The 24,330-nt window shown below is 45.0% G+C and overlaps 1 protein-coding gene across 4 annotated transcripts in view; it reads left to right on the top strand.

Annotated features, from left to right (window-relative positions):
• The window catches only part of LOC141726952 (ubiquitin-associated protein 1-like), a 176,760-nt gene that overhangs the window by 29,994 nt on the left and 122,436 nt on the right, over positions 1–24,330 (top strand). The window contains exon 2 of one of the 4 annotated variants that reach the window (XM_074532077.1): positions 70–156. The exons of the other annotated variants lie outside the window; for them this stretch is intronic. Coding sequence (XP_074388178.1) covers positions 127–156 — 30 coding nt within the window. The 5' untranslated portion in view covers positions 70–126. The remainder of the gene's footprint in view (positions 1–69; positions 157–24,330) is intronic. 4 annotated transcript variants of the gene reach the window in all.

The following is a 24,330-nucleotide window of genomic DNA, read 5'->3' as shown; positions in this document are numbered from 1 at the left end:
CTGTTGAAGGGATAGATGTGGTTCTGTTGAAGCGGTGATACTGTAGAAGGGTCTGCTCTTCCTTTGAAGGTCCAGTGGTGATTATGGAGCTCTTCTCCTCTGGGAATCCTGTGGATAAGGCTGCTCATGGTGTTCCAAATATCAGATTATATCCAGGTAGGAATGCTTGGTTCCTCCCCCTGGGTGGAACATTTCACAATGGGGTGATGTAATTTTATCAGTCATGCAGTGAGACTTGATGGTCCATTACCAGAAGATATCCCCTGGTGTCCTGGTGCATGGGGACGGAGAGATGACACACATCGGGGTTTTCATGAAGCAGAGAGACTTTATTGGCGTACACAGCCCTTTTTATAGGCTATTCAAAAGAATCTGAGTTTGACTCATTGGTTACCACACAGCTATTGACCAATAGCTACCTGCTTGCATTCATATCTGGGACTGGCTCTCTGTAGCCAAACCTCTCTTCCTCTTATAAGGCATACAGTCCATCTTATGTCGTGACAATTTTGCCTTTTCTGTTTTAAAATATAAAACTTTTTGCTACACTCAATCTTTCTAGCTATTGGTGAGTTCCATAAGTTTTTTACTATCATGTCTAGGAGCTATTAAAGTACAATGTTACTAGGTGGCACGCTGCAGGTTAATTACTTGAAACTTAAAACTAGAGCATTGAAAACAAAACTTTAAAACTATCAGAGGTAGCATTAAAAACTGCTAAAGGTAGTATTTAATGTTTTTTAAGGGTCTGATTTTTGAAGTCTAGGTGAAATCACAGGTGAGCTGTTATTCCTAAGGTTTCTAGCCGGTACAGAGTGTTGTTACCCATTGAATACTGGCATTTGTGGAAATATATGCATCTCCCCCTCTCTGTTTGTCAAAGAGACACTTTTACCTGTGTTAGTACATCTGGTTATGGTGAGTTGGTGATAGCAGGGAGAGACTTGGAATATTTAGAAAATTGGTATTAATTTCAACAGGAGTTGGTATGAACGATTTAGCTATGCAAAAATATGAAAAGTAGTAGTTAGTGTTGTTTGGTTTGAAAATTATTTTATAGACATTGTAAACAGAAGTGACAAGAGTCAAGTACTAAGAAAACTCTGCAACTGAAACTTGTTAATTTAAAGCTGTGGAGTGTATGGAGACTTTTAGGTTATTATATTTTATGGATAGCATGTTTAACAGAAGAATTTAGGCATTTTTAGTGTTTTGCTTTAAGATGAGACAGGGTTAGGGTTTTTATGTCAGTGGTAACCTTTTCTATATAAAGGAAGTGGTTATAGAATCACAGAATCACTAGGTTGGAAGAGACCTTCAAGATCATCGAGTCGAACCCGTTCCCTGACGAAGCAACTAAACCATGTCACCAAATGCCACAAACAGTCTTTTTTTAAACACTTCCAGGGATGGTGACTCCACCACCTCACCGGGCAGACCATTCCAGTACTTTATCATCCTTTCTGTAAAAAACTTTTTCCTAATGTCCAACCTATATTTCCCCTGGTGCAGCTTGAGACTGTGTCCTCTCATTCTGTCAGTTGCAGCCTGGAGAAAGAGACCAACCCCCACCTGACTACAACCACTTTCAGGAAGCTGTAGAGAGTGATAAGGTCGCCTCTGAGTCTCCTTTTCTCCAGGCTAAACAACCTCAGCTCCCTCAGTTGTTCCTCATAGGGCTTCTGTTCCAAGCCCATCACCAACCTCATAGCCCTCCTCTGGTTGTGCTCAAGCCTCTCAAAATCCTTCCGAAACTGAGGGGCCCAGAACTGGACACAGTACTCAAGGTGCGGCCTCACCAGTGCCAAGTACAGGGGGAGAATGACCTCCCTGCTCCTGCTGGCCACACTATTCCTGATATAGGCCAGGATGCCGTTGGCCTTCTTGGCCACCAGGGCACACTGCTGGCTCATGTTCAGTTGGCTGTCGACCAGTACCCCCAGGTCCCTTTCTGCCTGGGCACTGTCCAGCCACACTGTCCCCAGCCTATAACACTGCAGGGGGTTATTGTGGCCAAAATGCAGGACTTGCCACTTGGACTTATTAAACGTCATCTTATTGGATTCCATCCATCCATCCATCCAACCATTCCAGATCTCTCTGGAGAGCCCTCCTACCTTCCAACAGATTGACACATGCTCCCAGCTTAGTGTCGTCTGCAAATTTACTAATGAAAGACTCAATGCCCTCATCTATGTCATCAATAAAAATATTGAACAGAACTGGCCCCAGCACAGACCCCTGACGGCCACCACTGGTGACTGGCCACCAGCTGGATGCAGCACTGTTCACCATCACTCTCTGGGCCCAGCCACCCAGACAGTTCTTAACCCAGCAAACAGTGCTCCTGTCCAAGCCGCGGGCTGCCAGCTTCTCCAGGAGTATGCTGTGGGAGACCATGTCAAAGGCCTTGCTGAAGTCCAAATAGACAACAGCCACAGCCTTTTCTGCATCCACCAGGTGGGTCACCTGGTCATAAAAGGAGACCAGGTTGGTCAAACATGACCTACCCCTCCTAAACCCATGCTGGCTGGGTCTGATACCCTGGCGATCCTGTAAGTGCTGCGTGATGACACTCAGTATAAACTGTTCCATTACCTTACTGGGTACTGAGGTCAGGCTAACTGGCCTATAATTACCAGGATCCTCCTTCCCACCCTTTTTGTGAATGGGTGTCACATTGGCCAGCTTCCAGTCATCTGGAACCTCACCAGTGAGCCAGGACTGTTGGTAAATGATGGAGAGCAGCTTTGCAAGCTCATCTGCCAACTCCATCACCCTGGGATGGATCCCATCTGGTCCCATAGATTTATGAACATCCAAGCAGCTCAGCAGTTCTCTAACTGCCTCCTCCTGGATAATGGGGGGACCATTCCGTTTCCTGGCACCATCAACCAACCCAAGAGGACAGTTGTCCTGGGGACAAGCTGTCTTCCCACTAAAGACTGAGGCAAAGAAGGCGTTAAGCACTTCTGCCTTCTCCGCATCTGAAGTTACCAAGTTCCCTCCCTCATCCAGTAGAAAACAAAGGTTGGTCTTACACTTCTTTTTACCATTAATATATTTGTGAAAACATTTTTTATTATCCTTTACCAATTTGCCAAATTAAGTTTGAACTGAGCTTTGGCCTCCCTGATTTTTTTCTACATGCTCTAGCAGCCCCCTTAAATACTTCCTGAGAGACCTGACCCTCCTTCCAAAGATGATACATCCACTTTTTATTCTTAAGTTCCTTCGAAACCTCCTTGCCCATCCAGGCTGGATGTTGGCCCCATCGACTCATCTTTCGGCACATAGGGACAGTCTGTTCCTGTGCCCTCAACATCTCTGTTTTGAAGCACGCCCACCTTTCCTGGACTCCTTTGTGTTTAAGGATTACTTCCCAAGGAACCCTCTGAATAAGTCTCCTAAAGTGGCCAAAGTCTGCCCTCCATAACTCTAATGTAAAAGTCTTATTAACGTTCATCCTGATTTCATCAAATATCGACAACTCTATAACTATATGACCACTGTGCCCCAAGCAGCCTCCAACCACCATATCTCCCACCAGCCCATCTCTATTTGCAAACAACAGGTCTAGCATAGTCCCTCCCCTGGTGGGCTCACTCACCAGCTGTGACAATAAGTTTTGCGGAGAAAAGAAGAAATCTCACAACTTTACAAAAGTTATAAAGCTCGGTATGTTTATTTACAGCACCGGACGCATACGGAGAAAATTCCCCTCAAAAGGCATGCATACCCCTGAAGATCTCAGGTCTCCTGTTATCCCCCTTCCAAATGCATATGCATACAGTTTCACAATGGTTTCATACATATTCATTCCGCGTGACATTTATCGCCAGTTCTTCTTTATCCAAGGAATTCCTAGGTCGGGGGCAAATTGACCTCGTGGTCTTTTCTGTTTTTCTTTCTCTGTCTCCTTGCTGTCTCGGCATGCGAGTTTTTCCTTCAGCTTTGGCCTCAGACTTTTTACCGCTGCTAGACACTTCACCTAATTCAGAATGGATCTCTACTCTGTCTCATTCCCCCCCTTTCCTAGGAAATAAGTAAATTCTTTTACTTAATGAAAACCTTCATGACAATAAGTGTCTTTTAATGCTTCACTATGTACGTTTGATAAAGAAGTTAGTACAGCCATTCGTTTTACTATTCTCCAGTTCCAAATTAACAATATAATAGATAATCTTAAGCTTATCTCAACTAATATTAGTAAAACTACAGTGGGGTGGCACAACTTATTAAAGATTCCATTTGCAGTTGGTGACCACCCAAAGATCACATCTCACCAGTGATGATCCATGTTTTGTTTTATTCTTTGTAGAACTCTGGTTATCTCCTTTGTATCATGTTGGACAGTAATTAAGGTTATCCTTCCACTTTCTTGGATTCCTTTCAAGTCTTCCAATAGGTCTTGGTGCTTAATTAATTGTTTTACGAATGTAAGGTTCATCCCAATATGGGTAGGTGGTAGTCTGTGATACACTGTGTAATTGGCTGTAATCAGCTGGTGGGATGTTACTGGTACCAAATACAAAGAATCACACCCAATAATCTTAAGAAATTTTTAAATACAGAGATTAGAATGGTTTCTACTAGACAGAATAACATCATTGCTATCAATTTGTACAGCAGCACAAGCAGTTTTCAAACATACACCCTTTTCCAGTATATACGAGCACAGTTTTCTGGTCAGTGACTGGATGAATTTCGAAGTGACAAATACTCTGATCAGTGTCCAAACACATCTTGGGCATTAACAGTATTGCTTTCACAAATGAATCCCATTTGTTCTCTAGTAATGCAGGATTCTAAGTTTACTGTCTGCCACTTTCCATTCATCTTTTCATGCCCACACTCTATGTTCTGAAGGATAGAGTATTGTTTTTTCATGGTTTAATCTTAGGGCAAGGATGGGATGGATAACATAAACAGTGGCATTACGTATGGTAAGCACAAAGGCAGTGGCCACATTAGAAACAGGATCATAGGTGAAATTCACCATAGTCCACCAGGATTGAAACTTCCTTTCAATATCAATTGCATTATCCCACACAATTTCTTGAATTTCAGCTGGAAAATTACCTTTACCCATTTCCCATATGATCAGAGCTGCTGTTGCTTGTATCGATAACTGTGCTTGTATACAACTGAAAGCTAAAGACACATTATCTTGAACTATACTAAGTGCTTCTACTGTCACCTTGTGGTCTTGGTCCCCGGCCTTTTCATACTTCCTTACTTTGGCAGTACTTTTGAAATCTGTCACTGGCTAGTTCCTAATGCCAATAGAGATTACTATAAAGACTGCTTCAATTTTGTTAGGCTACCTGCTGCAGTGGCCAGTTTATTCATCAGTATTTCTGAATCAATTCCATTTAAAACTCCTAATCTTGTCCCTAATATGCCAGTTAGATGTTTGTTATGGGGAACAGGAACTGCTTTCTGTCCATGACCATCCCTCCCTGCCAGAGGGATGTGCTGGGCTCATACTACAAATTCAGACACACTTCACAAGTGTATCTGACAGAGGTTTAGGTCATACTTGAGGCAGATGTTTGTTCTGAAATGTAGAGACCTCAGGGAATCTAACTTCTCCCTCCCCCTCCAAAGCACCTGATTTCCCAGATGTGTGGCAAGCAGGAATGTCTCTCCTGGTCTACAAAACCTCACCCACCTTGCCCCTAGCTAAGATCAAGCTGTGGACTGTGTTCAGGGCAGAAGATAACAGTATTTGTCAAACAGATGAGAATAAAACTGGCTGGAACATATGGGATTTGGGTAGAAAGATTTCAGGTCCAAGCCTCAAGTAAATAATGAAGGGGAAATCTGAGAGAAGAGCCTAAATTCATTGCAGTGCCTCAGAAGAAACTGGGATCAGGTTTCTGCTACTTGAAACACTCAGCACAAAAGTGATGTATTGAAGTGGAGGGAGAAGACCCATCTTTCATTGATCAGCATCGACTCTGATTTATTCATCAATTAGGCACTTTTTATAACAGTGTTAATTCACTTCATGCATATTGCAACATCTGAGCTCCTGATAGGCTGTAGAGAAAACTTCAGCTCCTCCTTTTGTTTACAATACCTGAAGTTAGTTTACTGAAACCAAGATCAGTGTTCTCACCATGATATGAAAGGTTCTCAAAACCTTCATATCTGTTCCCAACAGGCCATCTGTTCCCAGTAGCAGCCAAGGACAGAATGGTCTGAGAATCTTGTTGTTTATATAAAAAGTGGCTGAGAACCTAATTATTTACAGAATCAAGCCTGGGAAAGGCTGCTTTTTTCCCTTAGCTGAATCCCTTCATGGCCTCTTTCTTTAAGCCATGCTTGAACCAGGCTCTCCACACTTCCCCGGTTTCTTTCTTTTTGAGAAAGAAGGTTAGTTTGCCAAGTTTTCTCTATCATCCTACCAACCATATTTTGAATGCAACCACAAAGACAAGGCAAAATAAGTAAAAGTACTAAAAGCATACCTAATATCCCTATAGCATACATCACAAGGTTTCTTAACCATGGACCCAATCCTAAACCTTTAAGCCATTCATCAATTCCCAACCCTTCTTCTTCTTTAAGATTGTGAAGACCTTGCTATAGCTCTTTTATCTTAGTATGAATTGACACAGAATGATCAGATAAATTCATGCAACACATCCCTTCAAACTCTTCACACCCATGGCCTTGTGCTAGAAGCAGAAAATCTACAGCGGCTCTATTTTGTAAAACAGCGTGATTAACACTTTGCACATCTGCAGTTAGCATATCTAATATCTGTGAAGTTTTATTTAATTCACCCTTAGCCCAGCACCCCAGTTGTTTTGCTAAATTCATCGCTTTGTTTGCAGCACCTCCTGGCAGGATAGTTGAAACCACCACTTGCTTCAGTTTACTCCAGAGCCATGGGTCTCCTATTTGACTACAGTCTAGGTCATGCAAGCTACGCTTTTGTCTGCTTGTATTCCGGCTTAGTTGCATTAACACAGATATGTTGGGATGAAATAATGATAATTTACCCAAGTAACAAGGTCCACCCTGTGGCTGGGCCGGTACACCATTCCAGGCTCTATCTCCGCAAATTAAAAATATCCCGGTGGGTAATTTCTTAGGTGTCATGATACTAGAGCCTTTGCATTGGCTATAAAGTTGTTTGGTTACCATGTCCAAGCCCAGAGATGAATCCAGAGTGGCCCAGGTTCCTCTATGCTGATTCACCTTTGGAGGGTTTAAAGAATAAAACTGAACCATCCGCCGTTTGAAGTGCTAGTCATGCTGGCATTTGCACTTCCAAAAAGATCCAACTCCTCAGGAGGGGAGTGCAAAGGAGTGTTAAGTGATTGAATTAATAAACATTGGCGGTAGCCGTCACTCTGACTGGCAGTGTACCCTCCTTGTAGGGGCAATTTAATGCTTGTCATATTACGCAGGCATAGAGTTCGGTTATTAATAAGACTGCAAAATTCTTGAGGAGACCATACTGGAAGTCCTACCAAGCATGTTCGAAATGGGTTGGTAACTCCTCCAAGACTGAGACAAAGCGATGACTGATTAATCTGTCTAGCCAGTGTTATCCATACATTATCTCTAGGTTGATTAAAATGTGTTACCCTTACTTCTTCAGCTACCACTATGCTAAACAGTATGATAAACATGAACCTCATTTTTCTATTCTTCCTCTTGCCTTCTTTTTCTTATCAGTTTTTACCCTTGCTGTTCCTAATACTTGTAGTCCACACCTCTGTAATCTCTCAATGCAATGATCTAACGCCTTATTGGGATCTCCACTTATGGGCCCTATAACAGAGTGTTGTGTTAGGGGCACCAGTTTTCTGCACCTCGCAGAGGCTATATATGACCCACTTTGAGCTTTAACCTTTTTCAAAATACACTGTGCCTCCCACCGATAATAGGCTAAGATTTTCTGTTCGTGGGATTCATAAAGGCTTAAAGCTGAGGCGGTGTTTAGCCCTGTCTGACTCTGTAGTGCCCATTCCCAATTATGTTCCCATCTATATTTATAATCACAGGGGTTGCACCACAAATGAAAGAGTAATGACTGTTCCACCCAAAAAGTCTTATCACACCCCCCACAACACAGTGCAACCCAAGCAGCACAATTTGGGCTATGGCATTCAAGACAGTTCTCCCTTGCTGGTCCCCTTATGTGGAAAGATGACAATGATTCGATGATGTCAATCAGTTCCTGGGCTGTCCGGCAACGGCGTGTTATCACTCTGTCGATCGCTTTCGAGTGTCCCTTCAGTTGTAGCAGTAGGGGTCGCAGGGTCAGGGGCAGCTTCTTCTCCAGACGTTCCTTGTCCTCTTCCGTGAGTTGGTCCACCAGCCGCTGCATCAAGAACAGGTTTAGTCCACTTGGCAGGCACCCACAATGCTCCTGCAGGAGTGGAAACACAAAGATATCCTCTTCCTCAGTACAGGACCTTAGCAGGATCCTTCCATAACCCTGTCTTAGGATCTCGATATTTTACCCATATTTCCTTTTTCTGCTCAACAGTTTCCTGTGGCTTATAGTGTAATTCTGCTGAGGGTTGCCCTGCTTCTCCAAATACACATAAGTGATTAATCACAAATAGACTTTTTAGTAATCTCGCCTGGGGGTCAGTTACTCCCTCATGCTTGGCTAAGTACCTTTTCAATGTACCATTGGCTCTTTCGATGATAGCCTGCCCAGTTGGGGAATTTGGGATACCTGTAACATGTTCAATTCCCCAATCTCTCAAGAATCTCCCTATCCTTTGACTGATATAGGCAGGACCATTATCTGTTTTAATTCTTTTTGGTGTACCCATTACTGCAAAGCAACTGTACAAATGCCTTTCCACGTGTATAGCTCTTTCTCCCGTCTGAGCTGTTGCCCATATATATTTGCTATAAGTATCAATAGATACATGCACGTATTTTAGCCTACCGAAACTAGGGACGTGTGTGATATCCATTTGCCATTACTCGTTTGTTTGCAGGCCTCGTGGGTTTACACCTATGCCTAAACCAGTTCCCCCATTATGATGACTACAAGTTGGGCAAGCCCTCACAATGGCTTTTGCTTCTGTCAGTGTTATCTTAATTTCCCTACTTAAGCCTTTTGCGTTTTGATGAAACATCGAGTGGGCTTCTCGTGCCAATTGGTGACTTGATAGAGGTGTGCTTTGTGTGATGGTAACCAATCTGTCTGCCCTATCATTCCCTTCTCCTAAACCAACATCGCATTTGTGACTTCTAATATGAATTACGGCATAAGCGTGCTCCCTGAATCTTGTAGCTTTTTTCAATTGCATTAATAGTTCATATAGTCTTTGATTTTGCACCTCTTTTATAGAAGCGTCCTCAATTCTTGCTACAACTCCCGCAACATACAAGGAGTCTGTAACAACATTCAAAGGGTCCTTAAGCTGTGCCATTGCCCATACCACTGCTAACAGCTCCATGGTTTGTAAGCTGTCCACTGCCTCTGCTTGCAGAATGTGATGTTTCCATACTCCCTTTTCCTGCCAGGTTATTGCAGCAGTTCTTGACTTCCTGCCAGCATCTGTAAATGCAGTAATGGCACCTGGTATAGGGGAATTCTCTCGCTTTGGGCGAGTTATCCAGTCCCAGTCCCCTATCCACTGAATCAAAGCTGGCCGAAGCTGATCTCTTTCAACAGGGCAACATGCACCTAAGAGGGCTTCCTGTAGTTCTTCTGAGTTAGTCAAATACCAGTCCAAGGTATCCTTTTTCATTGGTATTTTGATGGCAGCTGGTTCTGCCCCAGCCACCTGCAACATCCTTTCTCTGCCCTTCTTTATTAAATCCGCTAACACTTCAATTTTTTGAAGAAGAGTCTTAGTTTGCTGCAGTGGGGGGGAGATCCATTCTAGTATCCGGGTTTCCCCCATTTCCTGTTTACATTGTGTAAGTGCTCCCAAAACATATTGTGGGCCATTCCAAATGGTCAAATTTATGGGTAAGTCTGGATCCTTTCGGTAAACATGCCCATGTGTGACACAGTCCATGATTTGCTGAATAGGCCGCTGTTGTTTGTCGGTGATACACACTGAATGAGTTGGGTCAGTTCCTTTTAACAGTGGGCGCAGCTCATTGAGTAGTTCATTGGGTATTCCCACCATTGGTTTTAGCCACTGTAAATCACCCAAAAATTTTTGAGCATCATTTAAGGTGGTTATTTTTGTTTTTAGTTGCAATTTCTGAGGTTTGATGGTTTGTTCTGTCATGGACCATCCCAGGTATTTCCAAGGAGCAGTCGTTTGGATCTTCTCAGGAGCTACTACTAAAGAATATTGTGCCAGTGTGGTCCTTATTTTCTGGACTTGTTGTGGTGAGAAAGGTATAGGCTGAGCAAATAATACATCATCCATGTAATGATATATCACTGTATCAGGCCATTGTTTTTTAAGTGGCTGTAATGCTGCATTGACATAAAGCTGACACAAGGTGGGGCTGTTGCGCATCCCCTGTGGAAGAACAGTCCACTCAAACCTCTGATCAGGTGCTTCTTTGTTGATCGCAGGTAATGTGAAAGCAAACCGTCGCATATCCTGTGGATGGAGGGCGATAGTAAAAAAGCAATCTTTTAAATCAATAATCAGTAGAGGCCAATCCATTGGAATCTTGGCTGGGTTAGGTAATCCAGGCTGTAATGAGCCCATAGGTTCCATTTGCTCATTAACAGCACGCAGATCGTGGAGCAACCTGTATTTTCCAGACTTCTTTTTTATTACAAAGATTGGAGTATTCCAGGGGCTAGTGGATAAGCGCAGGTGTCCCTGTTGAAACTGTTCTGAGACGAGCTGATGTGCATGTTGCAGACTTTCCCCTTTCAAAGGCCATTGCTTAACCCAAACCGGGGTGTCGATAATCCAGGTAATGGGAATTGGAAAGTCCAAGCAATGGCTTCTACTCCAAAGGGTGTTCATTAGTCAAGACCACCCCTAGCTGGGCCATAATGTCCCGCCCTATAAGGCATTGTACTGTAGGTGGTAGCTGGACCACTGAAAAAATCGCTGTGAGCTGTTTTCCATCTATGTAAACTCGGAGAGGAGGGGAACGGCTAGCCAGGGCAAATCCTCTGACCCCGGTTACTGCAGTGGTTGCCGGCTGCAGAGGCCAGTGTTGGGGCCAACAGCTAGGACTAATAATGCTGGAATCTGCCCCAGTATCCAGCAGGCCAGAAAGTGACCTTTTTTGTCCTTTGAACTCCACTTCTACTCTTTTCTTGGGTCTTTCAGAAAGGTTTAAAGTTAACAAAGTGAGGCCTCCTGTAGAGCCAAAACCACTTTCTCCCCTCTCTTGATCTTTTATAGGTTGTATTCCCTTAGTCATTTGTTCAAGTGGCACCAGATGAGCAATCCTTTGTCCCTTATTAACTTGAAGAGGGGGAAAAGGGGTGTATGCCATCACCATAATCTCTCCCGTGTAATCCACATCGATAACGCCAGGCAAAACAAATAGTCCCAACATAGAGGCAGATGATCTGCCGAAAAGCAAAGCACCCACTGCTTTATTTTGTATGATAATAGGTCCTTGGAACCCTGTCGGGATTTTTTGCAGGTGCGGAGTCATCAAGGTAACATCTACTGCGGCTGCCAGGTCCATGCCGAGGCTCCCTGCTGTAGCGGGTTGGAGGCGGGGGGAGGTGCAGCTCCCTGCTGTGGGGGATTGGCAGCTCCCTGCTGTGGCGGGCTGAAGGCGGGGGGGGTGCTGTTACTGCAGCAGCGATTTGTGTCGGGGCGCGGCTGCTGCGATTCGCGCTCCTGGGAAAGTTTCCCGACTTCCGTCTACAAGCGCCCGTATTGTGAGAATCTGAGCAGCATTTCTGGCACCAAAGTCCCACAGCCTGGCATTCCCGGCGCATGTGGCCCATGCCTCCGCATCAAAAGCATTTCATGCGGCCTCCTCTATTTGCTGTTGCCAATGCAGCTGATGCTTGGAGAGGTGCAAGAGCGGCTAAGACTTGTGTCTGAGAGGATTTTGCCTGTTCTTGCAAGCCTATTCCTAACTGCTTAATCGCATCTACCACAAAAGCCTGCTGTCCAGTAGGTATAAGAGCCATCCTCTCTAATGCCTCCTCTATAGTCCAGTTGGCACCTAGGGTATTAAGTACGCTCCTAGTAGCAGAATTACAATTTTGAAGGGCGCACTGTTTGAGTAGGGCCCCACGCATGAACTCAGGCACACCGGCTCTTTCAATTGCAGAAGCAGCTTTATCAATAAATGAGCCAAACGACTCTTCTCTGCCTTGCTTGATTCCCATATATACAGGTATCCCTCCTGGTTCTCTCACCCTTTCCATAGCGAGTCTAACTAACCTCACAGCCTCCCGGCACTTCTCCTGGCCCAACAGAGCCTGTGCCTCAGTACGAAGAAAGGGTCCCAGGCCCATAAGCTCATTAACAGTAACACCATGGAGAGGGTCACCCAGCTGCCTCTGAACTGCCACACACTCATTAACTAGTGCTTGCCAATGAGCATTAAATAACAACTGCTGATGTTGGGTAAAAATCAATTTAACTAACCCACGGCAATCATTAATCAGCAGGAGACTGGTGTCAAATATATAATCTAGCATTTGTTTAACTGGTTCACTTTTAACCCCAAACTGACTGACAGTAGCTTGTAATTCAGACAGCAATTTCCAGTCAATAGCAGTGATTGTCGCCTGCAGGCCCCCCCCCGTCCTGAGGACTAAAGATAACCAGACAAGCCAGCTCGCTAGCAATAGTAACAAGCTCATGATCTCCCTTTTCCATCGCATCTCTTGCCAAGGCAGCCCACACATTCCGTCTTTCCCTCGCAATAGCCTCCGCTAGGCTGTTCTCCACCCCAGGGATCGACTGATTGCTTCTCGGGAACTGACTGAGTGTTTTTGGCCATGGCTGCTGCGATACAGCGGGTATGGGAGGCTCAGAAGTGCCCTGTATAGGCTGCGGGAGAGCAGGTAACAAAGTATTCTGCGCAGCTGGGCTTGTTAAGGGGGGCGACGAAGCCCGCGGCGATGAATCCCGCGGCGATGAATCGGTCTGCGCAGTCTGGCTTGTCGCCTGGCTTGTAACCTGGCTTATAGCCTGGCTTGTTGAGGGGGACGGTGAAGTGGGTAATGAAACCGTCCTCATTGCGGGGCCGAGAGGAGTTCCTGACTCTTTATCAAATTCCCTATCTTGGTCGTAATTTTTATTACGATCGTGAGCAGCACTGGCCTGGTGAGCAGCCTTTTTCTCAGCCTGAAAGTGCAACAGTTCGTTGTTAATTATACGCCATAATTTACCCCACTTCTTGGCAGTTTTATCATCCTCTAAAGTCGCCGGCCACAATATATCACCAAATTTACGCCATTCTGACAACTCATGAACTGTGTGGGGGTTAAGGAAAATTCCCTTCTCATAACCATAAGCTAAAAGTCCCAGTAATTCTTTCTGTAAATCTATGCCCTTCAGTTGTCTCTTTTGTAAAAAAGAAATAAAAAGATCATATGCGGCTTGCCTTTCCATTACCTCGAAATCGAAAGCGCGTGCTTTTGCAGCTCTCTCAAGGTCTCGGCCGCACGTTTTGGCCAGGCTCGTCTGTTACGGTCACCTGGAACACGGCGTGTCTCGGCGTCTTTTCGTCCGCTTTTTTTTCTTCACGCTTTTGCTGTCCCGGCTGCTACGGAAACCTGAACCATTATTCCAACTTCTTGTGGCGCCGCAGTACAACGTCCAGGGTCACCATATATTGAAGTGGAGGGAGAAGACCCATCTTTCATTGATCAGCATCGACTCCGATTTATTCATCAATTAGGCACTTTTTATAACAGTGTTAATTCACTTCATGCATATTGCAACATCTGAGCTCCTGATAGGCTGTAGAGAAAACTTCAGCTCCTCCTTTTGTTTACAATACCTGAAGTTAGTTTACTGAAACCAAGATCAGTGTTCTCACCATGGTATGAAAGGTTCTCAAAACCTTCATATCTGTTCCAAGACGGGCCATCTGTTCCCAGTAGCAGCCAAGGACAGAACGGTCTGAGAATCTTGTTGTTTATATAAAAGGTGGCTGAGAATCTTAATTATTTACAGAATCAAGCCTGGGAAAGGCTGCTTTTTTCCCTTAGCTGAATCCCTTCATGGCCTCTTTCTTTAAGCCATGCTTGAACCAGGCTCTCCACAGTGATGCACAAAATCCTACAGCCTGCTGCTGAGCTCTGAGTGGGGGGTCTGTCTCTACCTCTTTTAAGCAGAATCCAACCGCCTCAGACTGGGACAACCACTGATCCAAATCTCAGTGGGAAAAGGGATAGCTATAAATAAAGAAAATCACCTTCTTTGCTTGGGTTAATTTACCACCGGCAGTTCAGCACCCTTTACCAGCCATTGCCTGGGGGTTCAGCCAACCAGCTTGGAAAATGACCTAAGGAAACTGATTTCTTGGTGTTCCTGGTTTTAGGCACCAGGAGAGCTGGCTCCTTCCTTTCTTGTTCTGCTCCTGAGATATGCCTGTTTTTGTGACCATGTTGTCCAGCCCTCAAAGGAAGTTTTTTAGGAAGGAGGAGGAGGCTGGTTGGATTTTTGAGATGTTAATTTGCATTATCAACTCCACACGTTTGGGAGACCATTCTGGATTGAATAATAGCTGTTGTTCAGTCACATTCTTTACTACGTTAGGTTCAAGTTTGGAGTTTGGGTAGAGTCTGAATTAGTATGGGGTGTATAAGGCCCCGCTGTGGTAAAAAGTGCAGTGTCCACTTTGAATTCTAACGAAAGTCTGATAGCAACTCGAGCTCAAAGGCAGGTCACTTCTACAGGCTGTATCAGGGTGAAATTACACCAACAGTCTGATTCACTTAGGCTATCACAGACTTCCTGGTGTTCATATACACCAGGGGAGGTTCAGACACTAATTACATCTGGTCTCTCATAAGCCATCCTATTGATGACTAAGCACTTTACTTTGATTTCTTCTCCTCAGATTCCTTGAAGTGTTCACAGTTCCTGTTCCTGCTATTCTTGCTCCTCACATACCTGATTCTTGTGGATTACTACAGTAGATATGTTTAAATCTTTTATCTCAGAAGGTTTTCCCATGGATCCAGTATACTGATTAAATGCCAGGGACCAAGGCCATTCAGCATTGCTTTGGGTAGAGGTACTCTCTAGTTCTAAAACTTCAGTTATAATTCCATACAAAACAATTCTGTAAACTAAAGTATGAACTACTCCCAACCGCAATATACTCCTTTTGCCCGAGTAAGTTTTAGTCTCAGTTCATTGTCTCCTGGTGTCACTCCTGAAGGGGCTTCTGGGCCTTCTTCACCCGAGAGTGATGGATCCAGGCATTCTGCTCCTTGATTTTGATTGCAGTGAAGGTGATGAGAAGTACTTGCAGTGGTCTCTCCCACTGTGGTTCCGAAGTCTTCTCTGTAAGAGACTTAACATATACATCATCCCCAGGCTATCTAACTCCCTGCTCCGAGTTCCAGCCACATGTCTCACAATTACTCTGAGCTGTTTGCTTAATGCCACCATGTAGGTGGACATTCTGGACATTCCCCTTGTATTCTATATGGTCTTCTATAAGGCATTCCAAAAGGATTCAGCATTCCTTTAGCTCAAGGTTTAGTTTGAATTTGCAATAGTGCTAGTGGAAGAGCTTGGGCTAGGGTAGATTAGCTTCTTGCCCCAGTCTTATGATTTGCTGCTTAATCAAATGATTCATTCTCTCCACCTGGCCGCTTGATTGGGGGCGGTATGGGGTTTGAAATTCCTAATCTATGCCCAGATGGCTACTAATCTGTTGCACTATTTTGGAAATGAAATGTGATTCTCTATCTGAGGATATTGTGGCTGGAACTCTGAAGCGTGGTATTATTTCTTGTAAAAATAATCTGGTCACCTCTTGACCTTTGACAGTTCTGGTGGGGAATGTTTCTGGCCACCCTGAAAATGTATCTATCAATACCAGTGTTGGGCCATGTACAGCATCTGCATATGCTCGGAGCTTCCTTGCCATGTCAAGCACAGTCTCACCCCTCTCATCCCTCTTCATGATGGCTAAGGCAGAGGCATATTCTTGTGGCCCGAGTCGTACGAGTTTTCGCCACATCACAGACGTGCATGGTACTAAGTCTGGGTTCCTAGTTGTTACATCATCTGAGAAGATAATCTCAACCACGGCCATTTCTCTCAGGCGTTGGATCCCTTGCTCTATTGTCTTCCACTGAGTCTGCTGCATATAGAGATCGTCTGCACACAGGTATCTTTCTGCTACACTTCTTAGGACTCGTTCCCAGAGGCTCTGAGAGTTAGCCCCCCTCATCATTCCTTGGTCTATGACAGTATCCTGTGACAGGGATCCCAAATGCCTGGCTTCAGTGCCATCCAAAACGGTAGCCTCGCCTGCAGCATCCCAGAGACGGACCAGCCAACTAATTATGGATTCATCAGACCTTCGAGTGTAATCCTTCCGTAGGCCACGAAGGTCCTTCAGGGAAAAGGACTCAGTATTGGCATCTGATCTTGCATCTGCTGCTTTGACTCCTGACTTTACGTCAGGGGGCACTGAGGTTCCTTCTCCTTCATCATCATCATCATCATCATCCACTGGTCGATTGGTCTTGGCTGTGCATTTCCCACTTCTAGTGCTGGTAGCAACAGCCATGGGTTTGGCTGCTGGCTTCGAGCCTGGAGTGTTAGCTGCAGCCTGAGCCACCGGGACAGTTGCTGATTTATCTCCCTGCCCCCCTGCCTCTGTCTGCTGCCCGACACTATCTAGCAGTGTGCGATAAGCATATGCCAGGGCCCAGCTCACTGCAATGACCTTCCTCTCCTTAGGCTCATCCTGGTACTTCTCTTTCAGATATTTCCCCACCTCAGCTGGGTTCTGAATTTGTTCATGGGGAAAATCCCACACTATAGGGTCAGAGAATTCCTTCAGGATTTCGCCCATATCCTCCCATTTCCCACACCACTTAGGATTTTCCACACTAGGGTTTACTCCTGAGTCAGGGGTCTCATCAGCCCGTCTAGAAATCTCAGCCCTCAATCTAGAGAAGCTGCAGACCATATAGAGAAGACTTACCAAATTAAATACCAGAAAGATGGTCTCTTTAACATTCAGGGGAAACTGAACATTCTCAAAAAGTGACATAACCGATCCAAAGGAGAAGAGGGAAAGGGAAGGCTGGAAAGTCTCATTCTTAGCTCCACCTCTAACAGACTGAGTATAGTTACTAATAAATTCCCAAAACATACCACTGGAATTGGGATGCAGGGTAGGATGAAGAAACCATAAACCATACATGCTGTAAACAGAGGTCAGTATCTTTTTGAACGCTTTATAAATCATTATCACCAGGGCCAGCACAACAGCTATTCCAATCCGTACCCCTCTACCGTAAAAATTACTTGTTAAGGACAATAATCCTAATGACCAGAAAGGTATTGAAACCTCAAAAAGGTCTAGAGCCCAGAGCCATACAGAGGCTTTCACAACCAGAGACATCAGGGGTCCAAGCATCATGTCTACTAACTGCTTTAACAACAACAGACACACAATTAATAGGGCTTTTTTCCACATTTTCCAGCCGCGCGTTGGGCGCCAATTCATGTATTTGTCCAGGTTTAGAGCAAGTTTGGGGAAGAATCCCCCCAAAGGAGCTCCGGTGGGAAAAGCAGATCCAATCGGCCCCTCCCCCCTCAACTGGTCCGGGAGGAAAGAAAAATACCTCCTTGGAGAAAGGTGGAAAAAACCCCCTGTTTATTAAACAATACGACCAAAACAGTATCAAAACAATGAGACCCCTTGCCACTCTAAAAGAGATGACAAACTGAGACAACCCCGGGTTCAAGCAGCAGCTCACTCAGTCTCTGATCAGTCTCTCAGTGCTGGAATTGTCGCAGGCCAGGGCCGGCCCGGTGGGCCACAGCTGCAGCTGCCGGTGCTCTCCTGGGTGTTCAGTCCAGAGCAGTTCCAAGAGGTCCAAAGAAAAAGGGAAAAAACAGTCCAGGGAACTTCTTTGCCTCAGCTAGCTAACACTAACTAAAAAGCAAAAGAAGAGCTCTCTGTCCCGCTGTCTGTCCGCAGACAACACAGTCAGGAGCAGGAATGTGGAGGAGTGAGTGCAGTGTCTGAAAAACAAACTGCGCGCTTCTTCTCTCTCCCCCTTCACTCTCTGTAACACTCTTAAAGGTACAAAACTTATTATTATTCAACATAAACAGAATGAGACGATTGGGGATAAAAGCATCATATAGTCAACCCAGGACAACCAGTAAATACTGATACCTCCCTTTCCTTGGAAGTTCTGAAAAGTTGATTTGTCGCTGCTGTACAGGCCCATGGCCTCTCCCAGTCTGACCGAGTTTCGGCCTGGGGGTATTTTTGGGTTAGTCTGGAGGCAAGGATCACATTGTCGGCTTACCTGAGTGATAGTGGCATATAAATTCCTGACAACGATACAACGATTCTTTCAGTCAGATGTGTGTTCTAGAAAGCCTGTGGGAATTACTACTTCAAAGTCAATACTTCATTTCAATGCACTCTGTATCACTCGCAGCCTTGGTCATTTTGAGAAAGGAGGCACACTCTATAAAAAGCTTTTAAGTAGTTAGGCCCTAGTGTGCTTTCTAGTGCCCTTCCTTCACTAGTAACCATGAAAATAGGAAGGGATTACTAGCTCTCTTTCAATGGTAGCCCACCCCTTGCAGTTGTACGTCTCTTTTGATTAGTATTATTGTATTATGGCTTACCTTCGAGGAAAATCTGTACCTCACCCTTTGCTGCTTTCTTTGCCTCTCCATCTGCCAGCTCATTTCTTTCCTCCAATTTTAAGCTCACTCTCTGGTGTGCCTTACTATGTGAGCCTGTGTTTGAATGCAAAAATTTTCTGGCTGGCTTCGTGGATAGGGAGGCAAAAGAAGGCATCTCTTAGGCCTAAAACAGTGAACCACGTTAGCTCAGGTGTTTAACAAGTTGGTAAAGTCTATGGATTTGCTACCACAGGGTATAAATTCTGTGTTATCTTACTGACAGCCCTCAATCCCGTACTATCAGTTATTGGGCTGATTCCTTCCTTATCTTCCTTTTGAGGGTACTACTCATTTCTCACTGGTTGTGTTCTTTCATTAAGCTTGATTACCATGGGGAAGCATCTTTCACTCTCCCTGGTACAGCAGAGGCCCATACCCTTGAAAACACATTTACTCATTCTAATATCTCCTTACTCATGTCTTTCTAATTCCAGTGTCTGTTAATATTAAGCCTAACATCTTTATATTATTTGCCTCCAGAGTAACCTTTCTCATTTGAGAATGCTTAGCAAATTGAGCGAATTGTACAAAAGCTTTTAGGTACACATAGTACACATGTTACTTTAAAGGTTTGCAAAAGTATGCCTTCTCACACTGGCCAGTTGTTCATTCCCCACACTACAACATAAACATTCTCCACAGGTACTAAAGCTTTATTTAAAACTGAATATATGACCCTTGTGCCGACAAAAATTCTTCATTTTTGGGGAGGTCATCTTTACCCTTCCTCCCTTACCTTGGGAGGAGCCTTTAACAAATCATATGTACTCATTTTGCGAACTGTGATTGCTTTGCATTTCAGCATGATAATCCTTGCCTGATTTCATACGTTGCTATCTTATGCTGCATGCTGAACAACATGTTTGATTTGCTTTCTCTTTGCCTTGTTTTCCTTTTCAAGGGCCAAGACCAGAGAGCGGTCTGATCTCACAGTCTCTTTGTCATTCTGGGTGATTTCTTAAAACAAAAGACATTTCAGCATACAAAAACTCTATCCCATTTATCTTCCTATTATAAAACAGTACTAACAACAATGAAGTATTATAAATCTTTTTATTTTCTGAGATGCTCTTACTGGCAACCTCCTCCCAGCGAGCCCCTCCTAAAAGGGGCTAATTTAGGGACCTGTTTGTTCTGGTCAGTTCTCATTATTTATTTCTCCTTGCCGTATCTCGCTTCCATTCAAACCTTTTTACAGACCTTCACAGTAGTTTCTCAGTTTTCCTCCTATACACACAGCTCCAGGTGGCAGTATCAGATGTGATTCCCACACACAAGCTCTAAGACCTTAGGTTCTGAATCCGCTTGACCAGAAACCTCTAATTTACACTTGGGGCATGTGCCCTGACACTTATTAGAACAGCAAAACAGCAATACCAGTGTTTCTCATAAACACTGCACTGCAATAATACCTGCACACCCGGCTTTTGCCCACAGGCCATTCCCGTGTTCCCTGGGGAGACGGGGCAGCCAGAGCTGTCCCTGTGCCCAGGGGACAGCCACTGTCACCTCACACAGCATGCTAGCCTCTTGATGCACCAAAGGCTCCCCGAAATTGCTCACAAAGGCAGGCTATTCTGTTTGTTACAGAGAACTTTAAATTCTTTCAGCTGATTGTTTCCAGTAAAGACTTACTGCAGTACCAACTGAAGTCTCATAAATCTCATAAGTCTCATTAACTAATTCATCTCATTCATCTCTTCTATATAAACTCTGTTTTACAAAATATCAGTCTTTTCTAGTTCTCTTCTTGCACAATCTAATTAAGCACTGTGTCTACTTACACTTGTTTTGCTGCTTTGCACAAAGGCTATGCTAGTCACAGCCGAAACTCTGATATGCCCACAGACACAGACACATGCACCCCCCCCCTTTATCTCAAATTCACTAGAGCCAAGGCTTGAATTGCTGTGAGGGGGAGAATTCTTGGAATTCCTTTAACTCGCTTTATCGTAGTTAAGCATAAATCACCGTACTATAGTTCTCCTATGTAAAATGCTACTCTTGTTGCAACAAAATCTTAAAATCTCCACAAACACCACTATACAATCTGAGAATCAAATTACCACAATGCAGCGGAAGAAAATCACCACACAAAATCACTGGGAAAGGGCATATTTCTCAAAGTGCTCACTTTTCTCAACACAACACAGCATACCATAATTCGGCATTTACTCACACCAATTTTTCCTGGACACAATCAAAATGGCAGCACACAGTCTAGAGATCAAGTCCAAACATCCAAGGCAAAGGAACTCTCTGAGCTCATACTCACGGTTAAAATGTACCAAATCTACACAAATCACTACATTCAAACACGATAAATACCATCACTGACATTCCTCCACTCGCTTCTCCGCGGGGCACTTCTCTCCCTGCCCCCGCAGCCTACTGTAGCCGGCGCCTCTGGCCTCACTCGGCTGCTTCAAACACGGGTAGTACTGACCCCCCGCACTGTAGGGCACTGTAGATTTACTCTCTTTTATACACCATACACTTATCACCTGCATGATCACAAACACAGTGCACTGGCCACACACATTAACCATACAGCAACACAGTGTCCGGACATCACACACACACACAAACAAAACACACACGGGCTCAGCAGTTCTGCTTTATCAGAACTACGAATCCCCAATACACACATAACACGTGTTCACCCGGCTCACCCCCAGAGCCACTAGCGGTTCCGCTCTATCAGAACGATGAACCCCGTCTCTAATACAGCTGCTCTATCAGCTGAACCCAGACGTCTCTGGGTGGTTTACTCCCTTGCTCTCCTTTCCCTCCCCCAGGGGCCCCTCAGTACATACCGTATTCTCCTCCACAGACCAGTAGGTCATTGTCTGTCCTCGCAGGTGGCAAGTTGAGACAAGCGGAGCCCCACCAGGAAAAAAAAATCCTAGGGCGCGCGTTGGAGGTCCGTCTATCCCCCCTGCCCCTACGGGGACAGAGAACTCCTGCCTGGCTCGCCATAATGTTTTGCGGAGAAAAGAAGAAACCTCACAACTTTATAAAAGTTGTTAAGCTCGGTATGTTTATTTACAGTGCCGGATGCATACGGAGAAAATTCTCCTCAAAAGGCATGCGTACCCCTGAAGATCTCAGGTCTCCTTTTATCCCCCTTCCAAATGCATATGCATACAGTTTCACAATGGGTTCATACATATTCATTTCGCGTGAAATTTATTGCCAGTTCTTCTTTATCAAAGGAATTCCTAGGTCGGGGGCAAATTGACCTCGTGGTCTTTTCTGTTTTTCTTTCTCTGTCTCCTTGCTGTCTCGGCATGTGAGTTTTTCCTTCAGCTTTGGCCTCACAGACTTTTCACCGCTGCCAGACACTACCTAATTCAGAATGGATCTCTACTCTGTCTCAGTCTGCCCTCCATAACTCTTATGTAAAAGTCTTATTTATGTTCATCCTGATTTCATCAAATATCAACAACTCTATATGATCACTGTGCCCCAAGCAGCCTCCAACCACCATATCTCCCACCAGCCCATCTCTATTTGCAAACAACAGGTCTAGCATAGTCCCTCCCCTGGTGGGCTCACTCACCAGCTGTGACAATATGTTATCCTCCATACACTCTAAAAATTTACTGGACTGCCCCTTTTCTGCTGTATTAAGTTCCCAGCAGATGTCTGGTAGGTTGAAGTCACCTACAAGAACAAGGGCTGGTGATCCTGAAACATTCTCCAGCTGCTTATAGAGTAAGTTGTCCACCTCTTCTTCCTGGTTGGGTGGACGATAACAGACTCCCAGTAGGATATCAGCCTTCTTGGTCTTCCCCTTAATTCTTACCCATAGGCATTCAACTCCATATTTGTAAGTTTCAATACCTATGGCATCAAAAGCCTCCTTAGTATAAAGGGCCACCCCTCCACCTCTTCTCCCTTTCCCGTCTCTTCTGAAGAGCTTGTAGCCCTCCAGTGCGGTGTTCCAACTATGTGAGTCATTCCACCATGTTTCTGTGATGGTGACTACATCATAGTTCTGCTGTTGCATCATGGCTTCCAGCTCTTCTTGTGTGTTACCCATGCTGCATGCATTGGTATACATGCACCTCAGCTGGGCTACTGATTTCTCTCCTAACTCAGGCTTACCACCCTTGGGCCTGCTTCCAGACAGCCCAGATGCATCCCCTTACCCCTTCAGACGTAGTTTAAAGCCCTCTCAACAAGGTCTGCCAGTTCATGAGCTAAAAACCTTCTTCCCTTAACAGAGAGATGTATCCCAATCTGGTTCCAGTAGAGCAGGTGCCGTAAAAGTTGCCCCATGATCAAAGAATCCGAAATTTTGCTGATGACACCAACCCTCGAGCCACTTGTTAATGATGTGAGTTCTCCTATTTCTTTCATCATTTTTCTCTGCCATCAAAGGGACTGACCAGAACACTACCTGTGCCCCTGTCCTATTGACCACTTGACCCAGTGCCCTAAAGTCCCTTTTAATCACCTTGGCACTCCTCTTTGCAATCTCATCACTGCCAGCCTGGAGTATCAGCAGTGGGTAATAATCAAAGGGCTGAATCAGGCCAGGAAGTCTCTGAGTGATATTTCATACCCGGGCCCCAGGGAGGCAGCAGGCCTCCCTGTGGGATGGGTCTGGTCGACATATGGGGCCCTCAGTTCCCCTCAGAAGGGAATCACCCACTATGATTACCCTTCTTATCTTCTTGATGTTAGAGGTAGTGATCCATCTTACAGATGAGTCATAATTGGGAAACTCACTGGGCAGATAATTTTCTTCTAAATCATCTGACTGGCTCTCTAGATCCAGGGCCTCATACCTCTTCTGAAGTGGCACCTGGCATGGGGATGGGGGTCAGGAGGAATTTTTATTATTACCTCCCTGAGCAGGGACCCATTTCCACTCCCCTTCATCCACCAGGTGCCCTTCTATTTCCTGAGAGTGAGAGGCATATGAGTCCTCTTACTCTTGGTGGGCCTCCCTTAAAGATGTAAGGGCTGAACTCCACCAGTCTATTTCCCTTTCACTTTCCCTGATACTCCTTAATCTTTCAGCTTCCTCCCTAAGCTCGGTTACCAGCGAATGGAGGTCGTTGACCTGTTCACACCATAGGCAGGCCTCCTCCACAACACCCCCTGAAACCACCGATTAGCTCAAACACTCCAGGCAGGAATAGGTCTGTACAGACAGATCCGTTTTGGAGGGCTCCACTTGGTCACATACACTTGTACCAGCCACAGTTTTCGACCGTGTTAAAACCATTACTAGCAGAAAGCCCAAAATTAAGCAGCCAACAGAAACACCTCAAACAACACACAGCACACCTTATTAGCAAGAAAACCTGCAAGCCTGCCTGCTTGCCCTACCTGCGCGAACTGCTGCCCAAACTGCTATGACCATGCCCCAGAGCCGTGCCACGCCCCTGTTTGCCCACTCCTGTTTGCTGTGCTCCCCAGAGGCCTCTTATAATCAGTCACTCAGGAACAAAAGAAGCTCCTCCTCCCATTCCTGAATGGCTCTCAATGCAAGCAACTCCAAGCAAGTTACTTGTCCAGC

The sequence above is a fragment of the Zonotrichia albicollis genome, chromosome W, assembly GCF_047830755.1.
Source record: "Zonotrichia albicollis isolate bZonAlb1 chromosome W, bZonAlb1.hap1, whole genome shotgun sequence".
Taxonomy (NCBI): domain Eukaryota; kingdom Metazoa; phylum Chordata; class Aves; order Passeriformes; family Passerellidae; genus Zonotrichia; species Zonotrichia albicollis.
This window is presented reverse-complemented; position numbering and strand designations above follow the sequence as displayed.